The sequence below is a fragment of the Hermetia illucens genome, chromosome 3 (genome assembly GCF_905115235.1).
Source record: "Hermetia illucens chromosome 3, iHerIll2.2.curated.20191125, whole genome shotgun sequence".
NCBI classification, from domain to species: Eukaryota; Metazoa; Arthropoda; class Insecta; order Diptera; family Stratiomyidae; genus Hermetia; species Hermetia illucens.
In genome coordinates, this window is record NC_051851.1 from 115,692,971 (window position 1) to 115,718,772 (window position 25,802).

At 42.5% G+C, this 25,802-nt stretch overlaps 1 protein-coding gene across 2 annotated transcripts; it reads right to left on the bottom strand.

Annotated features, from left to right (window-relative positions):
* Positions 1 to 1,531: 1,531 nt before the first annotated feature.
* Positions 1,532 to 22,729, bottom strand: LOC119651220 (recombination repair protein 1). Of its 2 annotated transcripts, none has more exons than XM_038054676.1 (5): positions 22,196 to 22,729; positions 21,333 to 22,109; positions 14,102 to 14,266; positions 12,722 to 12,939; positions 1,532 to 2,585 (listed from the first exon to the last, which is right to left on the bottom strand). In XM_038054676.1, exons 1-5 carry the CDS (start codon positions 22,254 to 22,256, stop codon positions 1,929 to 1,931), a joined length of 1,878 nt encoding a protein of 625 aa, XP_037910604.1. In that variant the 5' UTR covers positions 22,257 to 22,729; the 3' UTR covers positions 1,532 to 1,928. The 2 variants fall into 2 exon arrangements, with proteins under 2 accessions (XP_037910604.1, XP_037910603.1); XM_038054675.1 differs by having other exon boundaries at positions 21,333 to 22,121; positions 22,196 to 22,727.
* Between the last annotated feature and the right edge of the window lie 3,073 nt (positions 22,730 to 25,802).

Sequence of the window (25,802 nt, forward strand, 5' to 3'; positions counted from 1 at the left end):
GTAGACTTGGGTTCTTAGCACGAAAAATGCAAACTCTTGGCCGCGATCGAGAGAAGAATTCAGCGAAGAATTTTTGGCCTCCTACATGAGAATGACGATTTTGTCGCCTACATTACGACGAAATTTATAAGCGATACCACAACCGGCTGTTTGTGAATAGTTTGCGGTTGGTTGGTTATTTAATCCGTATGGGTAAGGATGATTCAGCCCGGAAAGTCAATAAGGGCATCATTTCTAAAACGTTAGATATTGTCTTCTCTTTGTAGTTAAGTCTAAAATTGATAGACCAGTAGCTTACTCCAAACTACAATTAGTAAGTAGCTTTGTACTGAAGAAGGGAGTAAGTTGGTCCCAAAATATATGTATAAATATATACATAATAAAATAAAATTGTAGTTTGGAGTAAGCTACTGGTCTATCAATTCTATAAGGGCTATATCCAAGATAGAAAAAGAGATGAAGTGAAGTGTAGGCCACACCCCAGACCGCTTTTAGGAATATCAAATTGGTGGGCCTAGGCGCAAAACTGGGATATCAGGTGTTCGTTAAGGCAAGCTTAGACCAGATACCGGTTGATGCGTCGTTGATGATAAACAATTCGATTGGATCTAGGCATTAGAATTCCTCTATTCAAGACGATAACGGTACACTAGGAGGCAATCTAGACAGCATTGCGCTCGCCAACAATTATTACCGTAATTCCACTGAGATACTCTTTCACAACTCTCTGTGTACAACAGTCTTGTGCTCTAACCACGAAGTTACCCAGAAACCAACAAGCAGTAAATGTTGCATGACCTCAGGCGCTCCATGCCATTTCCTATGTTAATTCATAGCCAAAACTAGTTGAGATTCCTCGTCAATATAATTATTTCATTAGATATCCCGACTAAACGCCCCTGTAAAGCAATAGGGCAACAGACGGTTTCGTCCAAGGCAGAGGCAATCCACCAAAAGTTATTTCAACTCAGCCTTGAAATTAGTGTGACCGTAAGTAACTGTAGGCTGTAATCGTTCCTTTGTATACGTACACGATGTGGTTATGAATGTCCGGAGGAAAAAAACACCTTTGTTCAGGCCCAACTTGTCCGGACTGAATTTTCGTTTAGGGATTAGGGAAGTCCTGAGTTTGTATACACTTGATGTCGGATCGGACCAATCGAAGGGAAATTTTGTCACATCTTGCTTACCTCTGTAAATGGTTTTTATATGTGGAAGTAGAACGTTGTTGGTTTACCGATTATATTTAGCCATGTTTGCTTTCACCAAGAAAACATGCTGATTGATGAAATTCGCCGAAATCGTGAAAAAACAGCGATAGAGACAACTCCGAGGCTGGACTGAAGATCATACGAAAGTCCGGGCCTCGAGTGAAAAGTATGCCGTCCCTCAAATATCCGTTTTACGCGCAAATGATTACGCCAATTGTTGTTTTTCCAAACTGTTTGTAACCTTTTTGGGTGAACTTTTGTTAGTCATCGTTGATTCATTTTCTTTGCTGTATTTTACCGAAAATAATTAATCCATAAAGTAAGGAAGGATATTTGTCTCAGTTATTTATTTAAAAATCTTCATACAGGTTTTTACATCAAAAAATCTTAAATTCTTAGGGCCTTCACTTGCTTGATCTCAGATTGCTAAAAGTACAATAGAATGAGGATAATGCGATATTTAATAGATTAACGAAATGAACCCGAACTATCCCGAAATTCCAAACTTCACTATGAAAAAGATTTAAGGGACTGGAACAAAGTTTAGGATAAGCTACGACTTCGAATTATCCGAGAGCCACTGTGGGATCAAATAATACTTTACAATCATCAATAAGAAATGGTCAGCTCACTTCATTAAAACTTTTGCAATAAACCGATACGGAAAAAAACAAGAAAGAAAAACATAAAAACGAGTGCACAGTGTGCATAATAATCTTAAATATTTAGGAGTAAAGTAATTGGACAATGATCGCTCCCAAAAACTTTCGATCTAATCACATTGTCCACGCATTTGGGTAAAAATCGCTCTGACACAATGAAGTAATCCAAGCGCCAACCTACGTCTTTTGCGCGTGCGTTCATGAAATAAGCCCAAAATGTGAAAGCTCTTTCCTGATCCGGATAAAAGTGCCGATAGGTATCAACATAGCCCAGATTCAGCAAATCTGTCATGCCATCTCTTTCCTCTTGTGTGAAACCTGCATTTTTCTTGTTTGTTTTCGGATTAGCCAAATCGATTTCATTGTGCGCTACGTTCATATCTCCGCAGATGATGACTGGCTTCTTGGCATTCAGTTTCTGTATGAATGCCTCGAATAGTTTGTTCCAGCGTAAGCGCTTCGGTAAAGTAACTAATTTTCGCCCAGCATTTGGCACATAGACGCACACTAAGAAAAATTTCTCATATTCAGCTGTTAACAACCGTCCATCATCATCCTGTTCTTCATCCCCAAGCCCATATTCGACGTTGATCGGCATAATTTTTGAATATATTGCTACGCCGGCATGGCCTCCTGGCTTACATAGCCAATACGGATGATAGCCCGGTAATCGTGCTTCATCTGGAATGTCGTCTGGTATACATTTCGTCTCCTGGAACAAAAGCACAAGTTTTATCAGCTTTTAAAGAAACTGCAATATTGTCAAATTCTATCAATGTTAAAAATTTTTCTTGTGTTGAAAGCTGCGGCACTCACAATAGAAAAATTGAGAAGAAAAATATTAATGTGAAGATGATATGATCACAGCGACTTCACAACAATGGGTGAAGCGAATATCTGCCATACCCATTTTAAAATTCGTAAATTTCTATGCAGAATGTGTCGTTATATCCGTTAGTTACCAATAGCTATAATTTAAATCTATTGACCGCAGTTCACCTCTTGTTGCCCCCATGGGAAAATTTCAAAAACGATATAGAAAAATAAGAAAAATAGCTTATCACAGTTATCGGCATATAGGCCTACTTCAGAAGATGGAGGCGCTTCACCAGATCCATGTCCTGCCACGGAGAAATCTGCGGAAAGGATGGTCTCCATTTCAATGGAAAGTCTGCACTCAGTACGTACATGAGCCTGGATATGCTGCTAACCGACCGAGGAAGGTGCTGAAAAAGGTGAAACTTTTTGGAAATAAGGACATACGCATTGCTGCACCACAAATTGTGGTAATAACCAGAGAAGTCGGGCACAAAAAAGCGGGGCTTTTAGCGGAAGGTGAGTGCAAGCACCCTGCAGACTCTTCAGTTAGCGGCAATTTTCAAAGTAGGCTCCACGTATATGTGTCTGGATGGTTCAGTGGTGAGAGCACCAATCTGTCGTGCGAAAAGTCGCGCTTCAAATCACATTGGTGGCGGTGGGATGTGTATTATGGCTGGATGTTGGATGTCAGTCGACTCAACTGTGAATGAGTACCTGAGTCAAATCAAGATAATAAACACAGGCAAGCGCAATGCTGGCCACACTGCCTCCTAGTGTACCGTTACGTCTTAAATGAAGTGCTGCTCAAAGACACAAGGCTCAGATATAATAGTCATCAGAAAACCTCTGCCTAAAATTAAGGCGAACACGAAGGATGGAGCACCAAAAGAAAAGGTGGGTAGACGAAGGAGGACTAGACCGCCAGCTCTGCTTATTAAGCCGATGGAAGTCAAGAATTTTGCGGAAGTCCTCAGTGAAATCCGTTAAAAGATCAAACTCTAAGATAACGGAGCAGAAGTGTCTTGCATTCGTAAAACAAAGAATGGTGGAGTCACAGTCGAACTAGACCCGAGGACAATAAATAAAGTTACGTTCTGTGAAGCAGTCAAGGGGCTTCAGGGAGAAAAAGCTTTGGTTTCCAGTCTGGAACCCACGTGTTCTCTGGAAATCTGACACCTTGGCTGCCTTTTAGAAAAGAACGAGGTAGAAGAGACCATCAAACGCGAATGTTCGGAAGTAACTCCTGAGGCCAAAAACTCGCTGTAGTGGAAGTGACCGAGCAAAAGGCAAGGAAGCTTCTAAATCGCGAGAAAATAAGAATTGGTTGGGTAGTGTGTAGGATACGTATCTGGGCCGCTCCAATCAAATGTTACAGATGCTTGGATTATGGGCACACATCTGCAACCTGTCGGGGACCTGACAGAAGGGCAACATGCCATGGACGTTTGGCGAGTTCTGGAAGATTTCTTGGCAAGCGACCATCAATATATTGCCTTCGAAGTGGTAAATTCTCGGTGTGTGCCACCCCGGCGCGCTTTCTGTACATGGAACGTATCGAAAGTGAACACCGGGAGGTTTGTCGAAGCTCTTGGAACAAGTGGCGCAGCGCTGGAGGGTACTCCTGGAGGCGGTGGCGGTGCAGCCGACACTGTCGTAAATTCATTTATGAACCTGGTAACGACGGCCTGTGGAGCGTCCATGTCCAAGAGGGCTTCGAGACGTGGAAAACCTTCTAACCCCGGAAGGATTTTCACAGGCTCCGCCGCTTAACACAAGGTCTAAGTGACCGGGAAGAGGCATGTACCATAATGACGGAGCACAAATCAGACAAAAAGAGATTCCGCAGCGCAATAAACAAGAGCAAAGTTCGCCGCTGGCAGGATCTGGTCGACGAGGTAAATGGCGACACGTGGGGACTCGGTTACAAACTGGTAACCCGAAAAATCAGAGCTCTGCGGGGAAACCCTGTCCACTTAAGGCCGAGCAGATGAAGTGCATTGTACGGGCACGTATGGGATGATGATGTCGTCGCGGGGACCGCGGAGGACTGTCCACTTTTCTCTATAAGAGTTGGAACAGGCAGTCCTCTCTATGAAAAGCAAGAAGCCACCAGGGTCGTCAGCAGAGGTATACAAACTGGGTATTCCAATACCGGCCAGATCTACTACTCGTCCTATTCAACGGTTGCCTGAAAGAGGGCACTTTCCCTGCTCCTTGGGAGGTGGCGAGGCTTGCGCTGGTCTACAAAGGGAAAGGCGACCCCTAGTTGCCGTCTTCATACCGCCCAATATGTATGCTTGACACTGCTGAAAAATTGCTCGAAAAGCTCATCAGAAGTAGACTCGTTGAAGCAATAGGTGCAGCCGGAGATTTATCTCCCCGGCAGTTTGGTTTTAGAGCAGGGAGATCCACAGTTGGTGCTGTTATGCAAGTCGTGAATGTCGTTCGACGAGTGGGGGCACATAGCCGCCGAGCTCGACGGGTGGTCCTCCTCGTAACACTTGACGTCAGAAACGCCTTTAATTCCGTAAGATGAAAAGACATAGACGCTAGACAATACTTTCCACGTGCCGAAATATCTCTTACGGATATTGAGGGACTATCTGAGGAACCGCTTCCTGCTCTATAAAACACTAGAGGGTCTGAGGAAGATGGAGATCAGTTGGATCCATCCTAGGGCCGCACTTCTGGAAGGCTACCTATGGTCTGCTTAAAGTCAACATCCCAAAAGAGTCGTGTCTGGTCGGTTATGCAAATGGTGTCGCGGCGACTGTTGTTGGATGCACTGTCTAACAGGCGCGAAGCAGACTCGGCATATTGATGCGACGGGTAAGCGGATGGGTGACTACTCATGGTTTCAACCTTGCATTGGAAAAAACCGAAGTAGCCAATATCGTTCGGCGAGTCTACAATCGAGCCAAAACTAGTGGTAGAGTACCTCGGGCTTACTTTTCACTCAAAGATGAGCTTTTTTGAGCAAATCAAAGCATCAGCGAACAAGGCTGCAGCTGGAGTTTAGGCGTTAAGTAGACTAACGGCAAATATCAGGGGTCCTACGTCTAGCAGGCGACGTTTCCTGATGAGTTCAATGCAGTCTGTCCTGCTCTACGGCGCAGAGGTATGGGCTGTCGCCCTTGGCAAGCAGGTATATCGTAAGCGTTTCCCGCAAGCTTTGCGGGTGGCGTCTGCGTACCACACTATCTCTGAACTGGCCATGATGATGATTGCGGAAGTGATCCCCGTTGCTCTTCTTGCTAAGAAGATCAAGCCACATACAAGCGCAAGGGAGGTTATTGCTCGTGAAGAACGGCAACGCACTCTAGACGAATGGCAGCTCTCTTGACAAAATGAAACTAGAGGCAGATCGACTGCGCGGCTCATCGGCAACTTATGACATAAGACAGGCTTCAAAAAGTACTAATCGAGACCTTTCATTTGATACCCAACATGACTATATTCTTAATGTAGAAGGATATTACCCACTGCAAGTCTGGACGTTCATATTTCCCACCTGCTCACCAAATTTCGTGTTAATCGGTATAGCCGTTTCTGAGAAAAGTGCGTGTGACAGACAGACAGACATTGAACCGATTTTAAGGTTTTGTTTTCCGAACAGGGGGACAAACATTTTTACAGATTTCAAATTGTTTTTCTAAGTCCCCGATGAAATAGGGACTGTTGGCTGCCCACAGCTGTGCGAGGATTTCGCCACCGTAGCGGTTAATGGTTGTAATTTTAAATTTATTAACGGTATCAAAGTTGATCCTTGTATTTCGTTTTTAATTGCCCGGTGTCATTTGCTGTTATCTTTTTTGTTTTTGGTGCTGAAGTGGATACTATGTATTTCGCCTCGCCTTACGGAACATATGTATTACTTTAAGTACAATTACTGTGTCTATTCAGCTTTTCCATCACTCCCCTAATGGAACAGTATCAATTTAAAGTGGGTATCAGAAGTTCTTCTATTTTCAGAACGATCAAGACTTTCACAAAGAAGGCCCGTTGTGGAACGCCATTTTATCCAAGTTGTGCTAATGCGTGAAACGATTTCATAATGCACTTCACCCCGCTGACAGCATTGATTCGAAATATGTAAATCGCTCATTTCTCGGCAGGTCGCTATCACTGACAGTGATAGTGCCTGTTCCATGGGATTCGACCGCAAGAAAATTCTCCTTAATTCAGATTCAGTATCAGACCGTTCTGGTTGAGGCGACCTTTACACTTTACTCTTTGGATCGTAATAGAGAAATTTTCTTGGCAATCCGCTGGCACTAGTTGTTGCCGCAGAGAGACGTTTGACCTGGTATGCGGTCAAACGTCTTCTCTAGATCTACAAATGCAATATAGAGAGAGTGATGCTTCTAATAAAGTAGCAAAAATAGTGGAAGGATTCTCATTAAGCTTTCCAATATTGTTCCCTATATAATAAAGGCTTACACTCTTTCAGGGTTAAACTGTTCTACTGCGATCCGAAATGTACCAGGCAAAGCGAAGTCACTCTGACTTTCCGCCGTTACTGCTATTCATTGTTTTCATTGGCAGTGGGCGAGACATTCAAGGTATAGCGCCTTATACACTACTCTATACAGATAATTTTTCATTAGCGTTTCACAACACAGCTTATCTCAAAAAGCTTGTCCAAAAGTGCTATGACCCTCTCGTGATACATCATCTGGCTTTGATTCTGAATAAAAAGATGTGCCCGTTTGATACCCCACACGACCTTCCTCTCATGTATGGGAAGTCAAAAAATGTTCATCAATTTAGTTCGTATGTTTCTCAGTCATTGCATTACAGTCAGTCTGGCGTCATTCTGCCTGATACCAAACTAATTATGTAGATGGGCTCTACGCTGTTCCGCAAAAGTTATTCCCGAGACGGCGTTGGCTCGCATTTTATTGATAAACACTGCAAATCGCAGCGAAAGTGGAAATCAACACTTTTCAAAAGAGCGAAAAAATTTATTAAAGATAAAATTCTAATTCAGCGCAAACATTTTTTTCATCCAATCACGAAAGTCGTCATATTATTCCTAAATCAATCACTAGATTCTACAAAGTACATTCTGTACTCCGCATTCGAATCATGGTTGGTTTGCACAGCACAATACCAAAAAGCCAAATCAACAAGTCCATGATAAACAAGTTGAAAATCGGGAACTCGACGCTTCAGGTGTTGTGATTTCTTGTGTAAGAAAATTTGCCAGCAGAATTATTTCATTTGTACCTTATTAGTGTTTTGAGTTGGGACAAGAGACAACTTCGAACTACTGTAACTTTGTTAGTCATAGTGCGATTTTGGCCAAACTTGGATATATTTTGCTTCATACCATAGACAATATCACTACAATACATTTTTATGACGATTTGATGATCGGCTGATGAAGCTCACCATTATATCAGCTGATCGCACTATTCACTTCTTCACCGCGCATGCACCACACAGGCCGACCTGATGCCGAGAAAGATGCCTTCTGGAAACTTCTCGATGAAAAGACTTGTCACGTGCCTGCTGACGATTACATAATCATTGCCGGCGACCTTAATGGTCATGTGGGTGAAAAGGCAGACGGTAACAGGTGCCATGGGGGAAAGGGGTTCGGAGCGCGCAATGAAGGTGGGAGCGTATAATCGATTTTGCGGACACCCATGGCCTTGTACTTATGAATACATGGTTCATCAAACGATTGTCTCATCTTCCCACATTTTATAGTGGGAACAATAAAACGCAAATCGACTATATTCTCATAAGACGCCAACATTTTACCACTGTCACTGATTGCAAAGTCGTTCCCTATGAGAATATCGCACCTCAACATCGGCCGTTGATTGCTGTCCTGCGAATTAAGCCACCGATAAAACGGCGTGAGGAACGCACTGGCCCGCCGCGCATTAAATGGTGGCAGTTTGGTGAGAAGAAAGAAGAAACGGTCTCACTCATACGATTGCCAACCATTACGAATGTGGAAGAATCATGGAACCAAATGAAAGACACGATCCACAAAGCGGCCTCTGCAACCCTCGGGGTCACCAAGCCGGGTAAGCGGTACATCAACCGAGATACTTGGCTTTGGAATGATGATGTTGAAATGAAGGTCCGTGAAAAGAAACGCCTCTACCACAAATTTCACGACGATAAAACGCCTGCTAATTGGCAAATTTATAAGAATGCCAACCGGGAAGCAAAGAAAGCGGTCGCTGTCACCCGAGCGGACCATTTCAAAAATCTTTACGATAAACTGGACACTCGGGATGGCGAGAGAGATCTGTATCGACTTCCTAAAAGCCGTGATGAACGCACACAGGATATCGAACACTTCTGTTGTGTTAATGACAAGAACGGTACTTTGCTTACCAACCGTCGAGCCGCAACGGATAGATGGCGAGAATACTTCGAGCAGATTTCAACTGAAGAATTTGCTCATCCTCCACTTCCACAATCATTGCCGACATTTGGAGCAGTTCCACCAGTCAGCGCAACTGAAGTCGAGGAGGCAATAAAACAAATGAAATCGGGGAAAGCAACAGGACCTGACGACATCGCATCTGAGCTCTGGAAAGCGAAGAGCTGGGACCCAACACTGTGGCTCAGTGAATTCTTTAACCGAGTTATTCAGGAAGGAAGAACACCATCTGACTGGCAAGAAAGTACCACTGTTCCAATATGGAAAAAGAAAGCTAGCCCAGCAGAATGTTCAAATTACCGTCCGATCCGGTTACTTTCCCATACCATGAAGATTTTTGAACGCATTCTTGACAACCGTATTCGCGAAATCGTTGAAATAACCGTGAATCAAGCCGGATTTGTCAAGAACTGCGGAACTACTGACGCAATACACGCTGCGCGGTTACTCATGGAGAAACACCGTGAGAAGCATCGCCCTCTTTACATTGCCTTTCTGGATCTAGAGAAAGCGTTTGACCGTGTACCACACGAACTCATCTGGTATGCTTTACGACAACACTTCGTGCCAGAAGAACTCGTGCGCTGGGTTCAATTGCTCTACCACGATCCGAAAAGTAAAGTTCGAAGTATGGCGGGTGTATCAAAACCGCTTCGTGTCTCTGTTGGAGTTCATCAAGGAAGTGTCCTCTCACCACTCCTCTTTGTCCTTGTTATGGACACCGTCACACGGGATATCCAACGTCCAGCGCCCTACACACTGCTTTATGCAGATGATGTTTTCCTAGCATCTGATAGCAAAAATGATCTCGAGCAACTTGTTCAAAAATGGAATGATCGTCTCATGCAACACGGTCTCCGATTGAATTTAAACAAAACTGAATTTTTGACGACCGATCCCCATGAAACAGGCACAATCACTGTCAGCGGCAGTGATCTGCCCAGAACTGAGCGATTTAAATACCTCGGGTCAACGCTATCAGCCAATGGAGAGCTGCGTTATGAAATTGCTTCACGCATTAACGCAACCTGGATGAAGTGGCGTTCCACAACTGGTGTCCTTTGTGATCGACGTGTCAACGAACGTCTCAAATCTAAAATTTACCGCAATGTCGTCCGTCCAGTCGCTCTCTATGGTTCTGAGTGTTGGCCGACCATAAAAGACAATGAACGGCGTCTTGCGGTAATGGAGACGAAGATGCTACGTTGGACTAGTGGCGTCACACGTTTAGATCACATCCGAAATGAGGATATCCGCGATCGTTATGGGGTTGCACCGATCGTGGAAAAGTTGCGAGAGAGGCGTCTTCGATGGTATGGTCACGCAATTCATGCAAACGAGAATTCACTTGCAAAGATTGGTTTGAACATCGAAGTCGATGGTAAACGATCAAAAGGCAGACCTAAGCAACGGTGGCTTGATACGCTGGATGGGGATTTTAAAGCCTCGAGATTGCACCCAGATCAGGCATTCGATAGAGCCAAATGGCGAAGCTGATCACGACGAGCCGACCCCGCTTGTGAACGGGACAAAGGCTGAAAAGAAAAAGAAGAAGACTTTAGCATAAACTTACGGGGGGTCTCCAGCCAAGTTACCGAAAATATAGTAATATACTATTATTTACTTAGTTTGTTAGGTACATAACATACAACATACTTTTTACTATTCTCAATAAAACAAAAATAATTTGCTGAGATCAGATTAAGAAAGAAATATAGTTATTCCACTATGTCAAATCCTACCTAATCTCTCTTGGTAACAAGTCCCGCGACAGACCGACCAAGAAAATGAATCCAATGTCGTTAAAAACAAAATGATTGTGTTGAGTCATAAGCCTCGGCAAAATGCTAGAACGTTCACCTCAGTCGACGCTGCAAGACGTGTCCCGTTCTTGTCGAGAAATGGGCACTGGAAACACCGAGGAACTCATAAGAGCCCTTCGGAAAGGGCGCATTCATATCTGCGTTCTATAAGAAACCCGATGGTCTCGTGTCAAGAGCTGCAACATAGAACGCGAAAGTGGTAAAAATGGCTATAAACATCTCTATGTTAGCAACCCAGATACTCAATACGGTATTGGCATTGCCAATGTTCACTTTTTCACAGAATACGCACCGCAGCACAGTGATTCAAATGTTGTATTCACGGGAAGAAACTCATAGCTCAGTGGTTAGAGTACAAGGTTGACGTACAGAAGGTCGCAGTTGAAATCTTACTGGTGGCAGTGGAATTTGTATCGTGATTTGACGTCGGATATCAGTCGACTCAGCTGTGAATGAGTAACCCAACAAAACAAGTCAGGGTAATAATCTCGGGCGAGCGCAATACTGAATATTTTGCATAATACAGGGTACTGTAGTAGGTATGGTGGTGAATGAAGAGCTCTCACACACTCCAAGGCCCTGATCCAATGCACATTGTGGCGCCAACGATTATTATTATTATTAAAATAAAAAAATTGAATGTATAGAAACTTCGTAAACTGTTAAGCTAATGGAACTGCAATCCCCACCCATGGTTTGATTCAACGAGTCGATATAATACAGAATCTACGTTTCCTATAGGAATACTGTCTGAAGAAGTCTAGAAAGAAGAAGAAAGACAATGAAAGATTTGTCTTTCAAGGAATTCAACATTTCCCAGACAGAACTTTCATACATCGTGTGCAGAAGTTACAGATTTACTAGCTGATCCATGATTTTCATAAATGGAAAGCCTATAGTGCAATGATACTGATAATACTGTAGATAGCACGCGGGAAGAATATTCTCACGTTGGTATGGAGGATAATTTAACGGCTGACCTTTTCAACAAATGTAAAAACTAAGAAATCTCGGAAAGTACTAATCGAGATCTTTCCTCATACATATATTCGGTAAAAAGGAATTTACATTCCTCTTTTGAATGTATCGGGACCCCCACCTATTAAATTCAACGTAAAAGTTCAAAGTTTCCACTTCTCCACCAACTTTCTTTCGTGTTTATTGATACAGCCGTTTCTGAGAACTGTGCGACTGACAGACATTTAACCGAATGTGTTTTACACAAAACCTTATAAATAAGCAACTGTCAATGAGAAAATTGCGGGATGATTCCATAAACATTGACTAATCCAAAAATTAGAACTGATAGTGTGTATCGTACAAAACTCTCAAAGTATATCGGTTCATTAAGAGATAGTTTTGTAGATAATCTAAAAGCAATTCGGGAGCACTGAACATCTTTTTTCATATATGGGGTCTGTGTACTTTAGCAAAAAGCGACTACACACTTCTAAAAGCTCTTCCGGAGTAAATGCTATAATTCAAACTTGACCATGCGGTAGCCTGATTGGTTGAATTCTAGTTTTTCGATCTTGTTTCCCTTAGTTCGAACCCGGTTGTCTGTGTGCTTGGTTACAGTAAACTTATCATTAGCACATTAAGTGTGATAATAAAACTGAAGCAGTTTCATTATGAATTAATAGTAAAAAAATAATTAGACTGTATGGATGATCTATGCTTTACAACGGAGTCAACAGTAGAACCTATTGAGGATACGATGTAAATTTTGTGTCAGCCGAGGAAGTGGTTATACCAAACCAGATCTCTTTAATTGCGATATCATACAATTTTAAGACTTACCTGCAAGCACAGAATATCCGGTTTTTCATGCTTTACATACTCCAATCCTGATTTTTTTATCCATGCTCGTAAACCAGCTACATTCCAACTAGATATTTTGAAATTGAATTGTTTATCTGAAGAAAAGTCCAATTTGCTGTAATCAGTGTCCGTGGAATTAAGTTTAGCTTGACTTTTTGCAGGCGCTTTCTTGCCTGACGGTTTTGCCCTCTTTGCAGCTGAAATGTATTTTTATATTTTTATCAAATTGTCATTTATCGTCGTATTGCAAAGGAAGCGTCTTTCAGATGATGAGGTTAGTCAGAAAGGTCAGAAAGATAAAGGTATCAAAATACCTATTTTATGTAGAAAGCCTCATAGAAAGTTATCCGGAAGTATTGTCAATCAATGATGATTAATTATTCTATTGACTTATTGATGTTAATATATTTATTGCGAAGTCCAGTTTAGAGAACTTTTGGAACTATATGCATTTGTGCAGCTTCAGATCCTAAAATCAGATTCAATATAATTAAAATTGATCTGAATTTTTAGAGCTCTTTGAACAACAAAGAGGAAAAATGCCCTTCTGTCGATAGTACATCTTCGATAAACTTGAACGGGCATAGAAACCAAAGCTAATAGTCCTTATTAATGAGAGTTGTTTGAAGGTATACCATCGTAACCGCGAAACCTCATGTTCGTCATAATAACTAAGATTAGAAGAAGCGCAATAGAATAGAGAAAAATCAAACAATCATGCCATTTCAATTTTATTAAATAAAACTATCTTTATTTCAAATTATCCTCCGTCACATTGTTTCAATTTGTTTTGATTTGACAATTTTCCACAACGAGCAATCGAACATGTAATAGCCGAATAACATCAAATCCACACATCGCAAATTAATAATAAACAACTACAAACTAAAATGTTTAGAAAAACAAAACACACAAAAAATCCGGAGTAATTGAACTTTCTAAAAAGGATCAATTTGTAGTTATGGATATGTACTGCGAATTAAACTGCAAATCATTGACTCTCTCCGACTCAAATCAAAACATCTTTTTCGTCAAAACAATTCAAATTTTCCTATAAACTTGTGCGACGATAAATTGGCTTAGTTGTGGCGAGAAAAATTAAATTCTATTTCACTTACTTCATAAGAGTTTCCATCAAAGTTGAGGGAAAATGAAATGAATTCAATTATTCGTAAAATTCAATGTAAAAACTCATTCCGGAGTCATTCTATTACTAATTACTTAAACCGAAAAATGAAGAATGTATGTGTATATGTGATACTTTCTTTTGTCAAGAAATTTGGTTAGTTTGCTTTTCTCCGACTTTTCTCTTTTCTCTGTTCGACTTTTCCTTTTTCTAAACATTTGTAGTTTAATTACCAGTTATGATTTCTTCATGATCGCCCTCCAACTCTTCGTCGCCGCCATTCTCTTCGACGGCTTCTTGTACGGGGGGTTCAACTTTCTTGGCAGCTCCACGTTTCTTTGTAGTCGTTGCTGCTGGTGATGCCGTTGTAGCTTTCTTTCCTCCTCTTTTTGTAGGTTCTAATTTGAGAAAAAAAATGAAGATATTAAATTGCAATCTCAAATAGCTTTTTTATATGAAGTTGAATAAAGATAATCAGCAAATAGATTTTTATTGTAATCTTCTGACGTCTTTTCAGTTTTTTCGGTCGGCCTTTTTAGTCTTCCCCATTGACTTCTATGCTCAGAACAACCTTACTAAGAAGACGAATCAGCTTCGATAATTAGATAGTATCGTGTTCTACCCACTTTTTATTTCGCAATTAAATTGGTACGATTTTCATATAGTTATATCATTAAACATTGCTTCATGAATTTTCAACTAGCTATTGTACAATGCATAACTGGATAATCAATTTTCCTTTTGTGGCATACACATGAGACGACTCAATTACTGAAACAAGTCGATTGCCCACTTCATTCTAGCTTAAACAGCTATCCTAGTGTATTTTTTTTTTCATTTTTCGATAGTCTATTCCATATGTTTTTTTAAGTGCTAGGGGTTTAGAAAACAGCGCCTCGCGCCCGAAAAAGGCGCTTGATGGGATAATCACTTACATGACAGAGAGCAAATATGATACTAATACTATATCAGGCCAGACAACTCAGCAACAGATCAGATTTTCTCTTTGCGACAAACGATCAAATATAACCATCAGTTGCACCCTCATCTCATCCACTTCTAGGCCGCCTATGATACCATAGCTAGGGTAAAACTGTTTACGGCTATGGGAGAATTCGTTATCCCAACGTGACTGATAAGACTGATCCTGATCAATGTGTTGTGCCAAAGCACTCTCGCATTCATCATGGCCTAAGCCAAACGAATGCCCTTTACCTAGCCCTGGAAACGGTGATTGACCATGCTGATGTAAATGTGAGAGACACCATCTTCTTCAAGTCCATCCAACTACTGACATATGCTGACAATATTGACATTGTGGGACAGACACCACAGTTCCGCTCGAAATGTCTCACCATAGCATCAAAGCTCTTATTGTACAAGACAATGATTTTGCTAGTCCACGGATTTCTCGGAAACTTGGGTTTTTAGCAAAAATTGCGTACTCTTGGCCGCGTTCGAAAGAAGAACCCTCTGGACGAATGTTGATCCGCTTACATGAGGATGGACGATTCCGTAACCTACATAACGAACGAAATCTTTGAGCGATACAATGACCGTCAGGTTGTGGATAAAATCCGGCTCAATAAGTTACGGTGGGCGGGTCACTTAATCCGTATAGATGAGGATGATTCAGCCCGGGAAGTCTATAAGGGCAATATCTATGGTAGAAAAAGAAGACGAGGCAGACCCTGCTTCAGATGGAGCGACGGCGTAGGCCTAGACACCAGACAGCTTTTAGGGATATCGAATTGATAGACTACGGCACAAAACCCGGATGTCTGCAGTTCCATATTAAGGCACGCCTAGATCGGATACCGGTTGTTGCGCCGTTACTGATGGTGAGTATGCAAATAACAAAAAAGACCTAATAGGAATACTAAATGCACAATAAGTTCAAGTGGAACATTAAGCAGCATTAACTTCATTAGTAATAGTTTTTTTACCTTCACACTAACTGGGATTGCGTCTTGCATTATCACTTAATGCGTCTTGTATTATCACTTATACTGACCTAATTTCGAACTTTTAGGATGAGCCTAAGGGGAGTATAAATTTCTAAAATATTGTTCTATGCAATTATGAATGCATTCTAGAAAACCGTATTCGCGAAACTGTTGAAATAACCGTGAATCAAGCCGGATTTGTCAAAAACTGCGGAACTACTGACGCAATACACGCTGCGCGATTATTCATGGATACACACCGTGAAAAGCATCGCCCTCTTTACATTGCATTTCTGGATCTTCTGTTCATCAAGGGAGCGCCCTCTCACCACTCCTCTTTGTTCTTGTTATGGACACCTTCACACGGGATATCCAACGTCCAGCATCCTGCACACTGCTTTATGCAAATGATGTTTTCCTAGCATCACAGCAAAAATGATCTCGAGCAACTTTTGATCTCAGATTGAATCTAAACAAAACTGAATTTTTGACGACCGACACCCATGAAACGGGTACAATCACTATCAGCGGCAGTGATCTATCTGCCCAGAACTGGGCGATTTAAATACCTCGGGCCAACGCTATCAGCCAATGGAGAACTGCTTCATGCATTAACGCAACCTGGATGAAGTGGCGTTCCACAACTGGACATATTAACGAACGTCTCAAATCTAAAATTTACGCAATGTCGTCCGTCCTGTGGCTTCCTATGGTTCTGAGTGTTAGCCGACTATAAAAGACAATGAATGACATCTTGCGGTAATGGCGACGAAGATGTTGCGTTGAACTGGTGGCGTGACACGGTTTAATCACATCCGAAATGAGGATATCGATCGTTATGAGGTTGCACCAATCGTGGAAAAATTGCGAGAGAGGCGTCTTCGATGGTATGGTCATGCAATTCATGCTAACGAGAATTCCCTTGCAAAGATTGGTCTGAACCTTGAAGTCGATAGTAAACGACCAAGTGGCAGGCCGAAACAACGGTGGCTTGATACGTTGGATGGGGATTTAAAATCCTCAAGATTGCCCCCAGATCAGGCATTCGATAGAGCTAAATGGCGAAACCGATCACGACGAGCCGACCCCACTTGTGAACGGGACAAAGGCTGAAGAAAAAGAAGATTTCGTATATATGTACATTTACTATTTTTTTCAGATTTCGGTTAAATAGTTTCTGAGAACGTGATCTGTTACTGTTTTTGGGACAAAGGTTTTGAGCCAGCCAGCCCAGATCGATTTCGAACAAAACTAAATAAAAATGAACACCCCTACACGGAACCCAATACTCTTACTCAGTTATTTAATCGCGTCATTAAGGAGGGTGGAACACTATTTGATTGGTAAAAACCGCAATGGTTCATATGTGAAAAAAGAAATTCAATCTGGCAGAATGTTCAAATTAACATCCAAATCGGTTGCTATATACCAGGAAAATTTTTGAATGGAGTGTTTATAGCCGCATTCGCGACATCGTTCCATTTACTGTGAACCAAGCCAGGTTCATCAAGAATTTTGGAACTATTAATACAATACACTCTACATGGTTACTTGTGAAACATCGTGGAGCATTGCCATGGAACTGCTTCGCCAATCAACGTACCCATCGTAAAAACATCACAATCGGTGTCCTTTATCGTCGACGCATTCACGAACAAATCAAAATATACTAAATTGTCGTTCGCTCTGTTGTTTTCTATGATTGTGAGTGCTGATCGATTACAGAGACGAAGATGTTACGTTGGATCAGTAGTGTAACACGTCCGCATCGCGTTCGAAATTAGAGGATCCGCGATCGATAAGGGTATGATTTGTAATTCGCGCTTGCGAAAGTTCACTAGCTAACCAGCTCTACTGTTATGTATGAAACAAGTCAGGAAACCGGAAGCTTGACGAATTCTCATAAGTGGGAAGAGCGGCAGGAGTTTCTGGTAATTTACATAGTCGAAGTACCTAAAAGCACCAGACTTTGCAAGTGAGGTGCAAAAGCCTGTAGTAAGCTAGCAACTATGCGGCTGTCAATTTTTTTTATTATTCAGTCTCCGATAATAATACTGTGGCAAACCGCGAGTTTTAAGCACAATTAAATCGGGAAACCTTCCTAATTCATACTTTCCTTATACCCTCCCTCGTAGGGTGGAGTTGGTAAATCAAAATTGCCTTGATGATATTTAAATACATTTGTAGTGCCAAGAGGGCGGGTTATAAAACATATATTGCCCGCCATTTCCTCCAAACCCTCCAATAAATCGCTTCTGAAATGATTGACGCTATCTTTCGGCCTGCTTCAATCCACCGCGCGGGTCGTGGCTAGTCTTCAACGTATTGGTGGACGGCGACCTGTGGAGGGAGTGCGATATACTCCACCGTTTGATACAACGTTTAAAAAACCGAGAAGATGTATGCAACAAAATGACAGGCTCTTTGTGATCGACGTATCAATGAACGTCTTAAATATAAAATTTACCGCAATGTCGCCCGTCTTACTGCTCTCTATGGTTCTGAGTGTTGGCCGACTATAAAAGATAATGAACGGCATCTTGCGGTAATGGAGACGAAGATGTTGCGTTGGACTAGTGACGTGATACTTTTTTAACACATCTGAAATGAAGATATCTGCGATCGATATGGACAAATTGCGAGAGGCGTTCTCGATGGTATGATCACGTAATTCGCGCTGACGAGAATTCACTCGCCAAGATTGGTATGAACAAGCGACCAAAAGGCCGGCCGAAACAACGGTGGCTTGATACGCTACGACTCTTCCGAGAAGTTAGTTTTTCGATCTTCATGAAAAACAACTGATTATAACACGAATATGCCTTGCTGCCATGTAGGATATAGATTTTTTTAACATTAATTTAAAAAAGTATGAAAGTATGTTTTTTTATACAAAGATAGAATTTTGTTTTGTTTTGAAGATTTATGTAATAAAATAAATTTCGAATGCCGCGAATCCTGCCGCGCCACAAACAGGCCCAAACCACACTTGTTACATTGATGTGACGCATAAGCCGGATTAAAAATAGAATTCTAACCTTGCGTCCCGTGTCAATCAGCGAGTTGGTTATAGATCGACTTTACGAGTGGCCTTTGGTGCGGTCTCAGAACTAGGAGTGATAGTCGGGGTTGATCTCTATGCCAAGCAACGCAAAACCATTCACAAGCGGAGGAATTTCATGTTATCTGCACAAGGTCAATCCTGGAAAGCACAATTCCCTGACTTTTTTCTGCTTGAGGTGACGGACGACACCGATTATGTTTTTTTCTTGTGGAAGGTGGTATAGGATCCGCCAACATTTTTATGCAGATAAATGGAGGGGACTTTCTCCAGGCAACATAGAGAGGTGCTGAGGTGAATTTGAATTGTACAATACGATCGATTACTTATTCTCGCGAAGAAGGTTGAGTTTGGCCGATAGAAGGACCGGATTGCATCGAATTTTTCAAACTAGCAATTTCCTTCCTCCTCTCCCCTGCCTTGGGTGGACTTGATTTGAAAGTTCCCTAAAACGAGAATATGGTCACATGTGGGAACAAATCGGGAAACACACGCTTTAGGTATAAAAGGTTTTGTATTTCCCTATGTGAACTTTGAATGTGTTCACGATATAAATCCCTCTGCCAGCAGTGAGATTTGGACCGCGACCTTCCGCTACGACAGTCCAGCGCTCTAACCACTAAGTGATCCGGATACCATATTTATACATAAATTATCGTGCGTGTGAAGTAACATACCATGGACGCATAATACCAACGCGTTTGAATCTGAATCTCTTTTTTAAATCATCTTTGAGGACGAAATGTATTTTTGGATTTTTTTGGCGTATGGATGAAGCAGACAAAATTGGCGTATGTAGATCGCCGCATACTGTCCGCACTTCTTTGAAGACGACGTTGGTGGGGCTATCACCATCAACGTCGAACGCTACACATGAATGATATGGGCATGGGTAGCATGTAGTTTTAGTAGAACGGATCAAACCACGATGGGGATTGGGTATGAACTAATCACCGAGAACATTATCTAATTTGATCCATTTGGACCATTGCCCCGATTCAACGGGAACTATGGGGCAGCCACCAAAAATTCCACTCTTCGATATTCCATACATGATTCCATATTATGATATTCCATACAAAAAAAAGAGGCCTGGCCGAAAACAGTTGATGAGAAAATGGTATGAACCATAAGAGAGAAAAAACTGCCAAATGGATATACGAGGACATGCTACCGGAGGTGATAATTAATCTAAACTAAGGCCTCAGGAACACAGTATATGCTTAATAAAAGACAACGGCCGCCATAAAAAACAGCCTGAAACAGTTATAGATAGCGCAGTGCTCTTATTCATTCTATTTTATGCATTACTTCGGTGGACGAAGATGCTAACTAGTTCACAGATGAAATCACCGGATTTACCCCCTAATACTTCTGAGCGCTTGTTATGCCTTTAAAGTCACATAAAATCAGGCAGTGCTGGTGGTGGCAGGCACCACTCATTCTCGCGACCGAAAATTTGGAAACAAAACGGGAATGCGGTAAGGCAACACGAATAGAAACTCTTCTCGGAGGAAATATGAACGCATAAGCTTATTCGAGACAGGAGGAGATCGACTTCCATCTTATCTATCCATTCCTCACCAGATACACAAGATGTTTTGCCAATGAGTCCTGGATGCCAGAACATATCAGAGGATGCAAAGTATGCGATGTTTGGCTGCTGTACATTTGCGAGCGAAAAAAATTCGCACAAAACGGTGAAATGTAAGCCCAGAGGACACAATTGGGGAGATGTTGAAGTCGGAAAGGAATTGACTTACAGTTGCTTCCCCAATTGAGAACCAAAACAAAGTATTGGAAGAAGCATGGAAAAAAACTCAAAGAGCTGGGAATATGAAGAATAAAAATAAATCTCCGTGTTCAGACGGTTAAATTGTGGTTTTTAGTGAGTGTGAACCACACACTCGTTCACTCAGCTCAGGTGGGATGGGATTCAATAGAATATGTGGGCCCCAAATATTTTACAAATGAGTGAAGAAGAAAAAAACTTGAATTGTCCGCTATTAACGCTTCTACTATACCAAGTGCTGATTAGTTTTATTGAGACTATTGTGTTTCCGTTAAGAGAAAAGGTTCTCAATTTGGGGCGCAAGCTGTTCTCATATTACAAAGGCTGCGCCTCCAGACGATCTTCTCTTTGCAGCAAGCTTGTTAGAGTCCACGGTCCAACAAAACCGTTCCTCATGAGGGAGGGAATGGAGTCTTCAGTTCAGCTTTATTTCCATTCAGAATATTCAATCCATGTCGGTTGATAAGATGGATCACTGTGAGAACCTCGACGTTTTCGAACCGCCTGCACACGTTCTTTAACCCAAAACTAACATTTTCGCGCCTTCCATTCTAACCTATCTTCCCAAATCATTTAACGAACTTCTAACTCAAATCCTGCGAATCTATTGGAAGGTTGAGTCGTGAGACTCCTGAAAGAATACGCTTACAAAATACTTTACTTACTGCTTTCACTTTCGACGGCAGTCTGTGGCTCTGGTTCCACAATTGCTGGTGCCGCTGCTTTTCCCTTGCCGCCTCGTCCACGCTTCCCCTTCTCTGGTGCTTCATTTGACTCGGGTTTAACTTCAGGTTCCTTGTTGGCAGCTGCTGGTTTCCTGCCACCACGTCCTTTCTTACTTGGCGATGGTCCCACATTTTCTTCGTCTTTGGGTGCAGCCAAACTTCCATTTGTTTGTACAGTTTCTGCGGCCGAAGCTTTCGCCTTTTCGCTTCCAGCGCTGTCTCGTTTCGTTCCTCTACCTCTTGCCGCCTTGACAGGTTCAGCTGGCGGTGCTGGCTCTTCCTTGGGTGCTGGTGCTGCTTTTCCGCGTCCTTTGCCTCTTGGCTTTGTACCATTTTCTGCAGGTCCGTCGACTGGTTTCAGTTCAGGCTGTTCTGCGGGTTCTTGCTTTGTGGCTTTTGTGTCAGCTTTGGAATTTGTTTTCCTTGCTGCCCCGCGTTTTCCTTTGGCGGGTACTGATGGTTCTGGTTCTTCGACTTTAGGTTCCGCGGGAGCCTCCTTCGCTTGTCTGCCCTTACCACGCTTCGCCGGCACTGGTTCTACTTTCTCCTCGGCCACAGCCGCGGCGCCCCTTTTAGCCGCTGCCGGCTGCTTCCGCCCGCCCGCTTGTTTCTTTTTCCCACCTCCATTTACAGCAGCCTCGTCCAAGTTTCCCGCGTCGCCATTGGAAGCCGCTTTAGCAACTCCCTCGGAATGGTCGGCGTCACCATTTAGAGCTCCTGAAGTGGAATCTTCGCAGTATATTAGACATTTACACCCGCAAGTGTGATTCCTCACGCGAAACAGTTTTCTGTGATATGCTTACCTATAACATTCTCTTGGGTCTTGCCCGCCTTCCTTCCACGTCCTTTTGTTTTTGCCGACATTTTACCACCAGAAATATAAAAGACTAACAAATGACGCCGAATACAAGCGCGGAAAGATTCGAACCACGATAAACTCTGGCACAACGACTGGACCGAAGCGTCTCGGGTTTGAGCGTCTTTGTCACCGGCTCGGACGAATTTGCGGGTCGGCACTCGGTTTGAAAACACAAGCTCTCGCACTCGGATCACGACAAACTGTATTTGGACACGGAAAAGCACAGGCACTACACAGCGACTTCTTGTAAATAGTCGCTGAATTTTCACTATTTGTCGACAAAACAGGAGAGCGATTCCCGTCGGGTTCTATGCGTGGTTATGTTGTTTTTTCTTTGCACTGCGCCGCGGCGCTAAATTCCAATTAGTTCCAGGTTCCACACAGGATGTATAGCGAACTTTGGAAGTGGAAGAAGGCCTTCCCAGTATTCCAGTTCCAGTAGAACCACAGAGCAGAAGAAGCGGGCAACCGGTTGAATGGCTGACAGTGGAAGATTGGAATTATGAACACGTTCAATGTTTGGAAGCGGAAGCATCTGGTTTGGCGCCAAATTAGTGACGTCACCGGAGAAAATGTAACGGAAAGGTAGTTTCAAAAACTCATAATGAACATATTTATGCCAGGTGGCATTATGCAATGTTTTACTATTTTGATGATTGGTCATTCCCTGAAGTCCGGATTAGTGAGAATTTCTAATGAACGTCTTTATCGAAAAAAGGAATACTTCAACTTAGGTGAATAGTATAGAGGCAGAAAAATCCAACAAACTTTCACAAAAAATTAAAGAAATGAAAAAAAATGTGGATATAGAAACGACAACGCTTAAGCATTCCACTCTCCCTATCCGCGTCTGCTGGGCTATACTAAAAAGGGCATATCAGTTTCTTTCGCCAGTAGTGCTAGCGGACACGACTTACGACCATATGCGAATATCACTCTTTGGGGTAAGGATGTATTAGGCTTGGTGAAGTGACTGAGCAAGACCTGCGTGAAAAATTGGTCCCTATCAGGAAATTACGTCTCACTTTAAATACGGCACGTGGGACTCTTCATTCCACGCTAGGAAAAGCTTCAACTACGATTACGTTTAGAGGAGCTACAGCTGACCTGGAGTTCTGGATCATCCCCAGCCTAAGTCAAAACTTGTATTGGTAGTTGATTTTGTTCGCGCTTTTAATTTAGCACCTGACCTTCTTCTAACAAACGGTATTCCGTCTTCGTAGGGTTCGAGGGCTTTGGAGACTGTCGACGACACCTGTGGCCAGCGGCATGTTCTTTCGCCTGTGCAGGAGCTCCAGCAGCAAGGACTACGACGTATATCGTTTGTATAAAATCACATTGACGTAGGAGATGTCAAACCGATCAAATAGCGTCACCACTCACCAGTTGTGGAGAAGCTTTTGTGCACAGAGGTGGATCGGCTGTTGGAAATGGGGGTCGTCGAGAAGTCGCAAAGCGCCTGGGCTTCTCCGGTGGCGGTTGCTGTTAAACTAGGTACCGTGAGAATGTGCCTCGATGCCCGTAAAGTCAATCTCTGCACAATAAAGAGTGCTTATCCCATGCCACTCATTGATGGGATCTTGAGTCGGTTGCCTAAGGCTCAACAATTTTCCGGTATTCACCTTAAGGACGCCTTCTTATAGATACCCCTTGTTAATAATAATTTATCTGTCACGATCACTTTAATCCATTTTCCGAAACGAGACTAATTTATTTCAATCTTAAAATGTTTTAAGTTGCTAAATTGCTGACATAGCAACAAGGTACAAATCATAAATTAAGAAAAGAACTAGGTATTGTTCCTTCTACTGTAAGTATATATGGAACAATACCTAGTTCTTTTCTTAATTTATATATTAACTGTAAAAAAAGATGGACGTTAATTTCAACTTAGGTACAAATCGTTAAATCCGACGCTAGACTTGCTCGGAATTTTAGGTTACTTTTTCAAGTCATAACAATAGCAAAACAAAGTTGGCGGTTTCATATTTATGAAAGAAGGCTGTTTTGATCTGAATTCTTGATGCAACAAAGTCTTGCGCGTGTGGGTATTATGTTTCTATGATAACAATTTTGCTGAGAGTTTACATGGAGTTGTAAATAGGGTTTTGTGTTAGAATAGGGTTTTGAAAGTGATTCACGAGGGTTTTGTTCTAATATGAAATTTAGAAATAATTCTTGCGACTTAAGATAGAAAAATTTTGAAATCGGAACCCAACACCCCTCGATGGGGTGCCAAGGGATAAGACCGCCTTCGTCATCCCAAGTAGACTCTTTTACCGGCTCCGAATAATGCCTTTCGAATTGTGCAACGCTCCACAGACATTGTGTGAGTTAGCCTCCAGCCTATTTGAAAAATCAATCAAGTGTTCGTCTATCTGGATGATTTGTTGGTCGTGTCTGAGACGTTCGAGGATCACATTCTCATCTTTCAACAGGTTGCTGCTCATCTGAGCGTGGTTTTGACTATCAATGTGGAGAAAAGTCATTTCGCACGGTAGGAGGTGAAATCCTTGGGCATATCATCAGACATGGAGAAATTCGTACTGACCCAGACAAAATAAAAGCTATTGTGGAATTTCCGCTATCGAAATCTACGGCTGGTACCATAGTTTCATCCGTGACCTCGCAGCTGTTACAACTCCTTTGACTAATATGCTATGTAAGAGTCGTCGATTCGAATGGACTGACGATGGGCTCCAAGCGTTTTCATCAACTGAAGACGACGCTTACTTCTGCTGCGGTGCTGCATAATGCAGATTTCACCAAACCGTTTTCTGTAGATTAAGACGTCATCAAAGACAGCATAGGCGCGGTTCTCGTCCGAGTAACACCTGAAGGAGGCGAGGTTCCTGTTGCTTTCATGTCGCAGAAACTTAACACGGCGCAAAGTAGTCACAGGGTGACGGAGCAGAAGTGCCTGGCTGCTATGCGGACGGACATGCATTTGAAGTGGTTAAAAAGAACGCTTCCCTTATTCCCCGATAGGCCATTTTCAGATGTTGTTCATCGACCTTATTAGTCCGTATCTAGGGAGTAAGTTGGAAAACATCGGATCTATTCGTTTTCGTGAAGCCGATTCGGCGCTTCGTATCTGAAATTGTATCCCGATTTGAAGTGGATCAGATCTTTAATGTCTTTGGCATTCCGTTCCGCTCACTTCGGTCGGGTGATGAAGCAAAGGGGCATTAAACACGTGCTCACCGCTCTGTATTCTCCTCAGGCGAATACTTCCATACGGGTTAAACGATCCCTAATAGCCGCCACTCGAGCTTACGTCCTCCTGATCAACGTGACTGGGACCGAAAGGTCCATGATATCTGCTGCGCACTGAGATCTTTCATTCACTCAGCCGCCGGATATATCCCTTACTTTTTCACTTTTGGTCAGAAGTCATCACTGAAGGAGGGTTCTAATCTCTGTTGTGCTAATTGAACTTCCTTCAGGTTCTCGGTCAACCCTGGTGATGCGAGGACGGAGCTCCTAAAACAGTAGGTACAAGAAAAACTGCTATTGACCCAGCAGAGACCAGCTCACAACTTGAGGGCACC

What these genes read in the sequence shown, in the direction of transcription:
- LOC119651220 (XM_038054675.1), bottom strand. Translation starts at nt 22,256, where the DNA reads ATGTCGGCAAAAACAAAAGGACGTGGAAGGAAGGCGGGCAAGACCCAA. An exon ending in TGCCGTCGAAAGTGAAAGCA is followed by an intron (nt 14,267 to 21,332) that starts GTAAGTAAAGTA and finishes TTCTCAAATTAG; the next exon opens with AACCTACAAAAAGAGGAGGA. An exon ending in TCATGAAGAAATCATAACTG is followed by an intron (nt 12,940 to 14,101) that starts GTAATTAAACTA and finishes AATACATTTCAG; the next exon opens with CTGCAAAGAGGGCAAAACCG.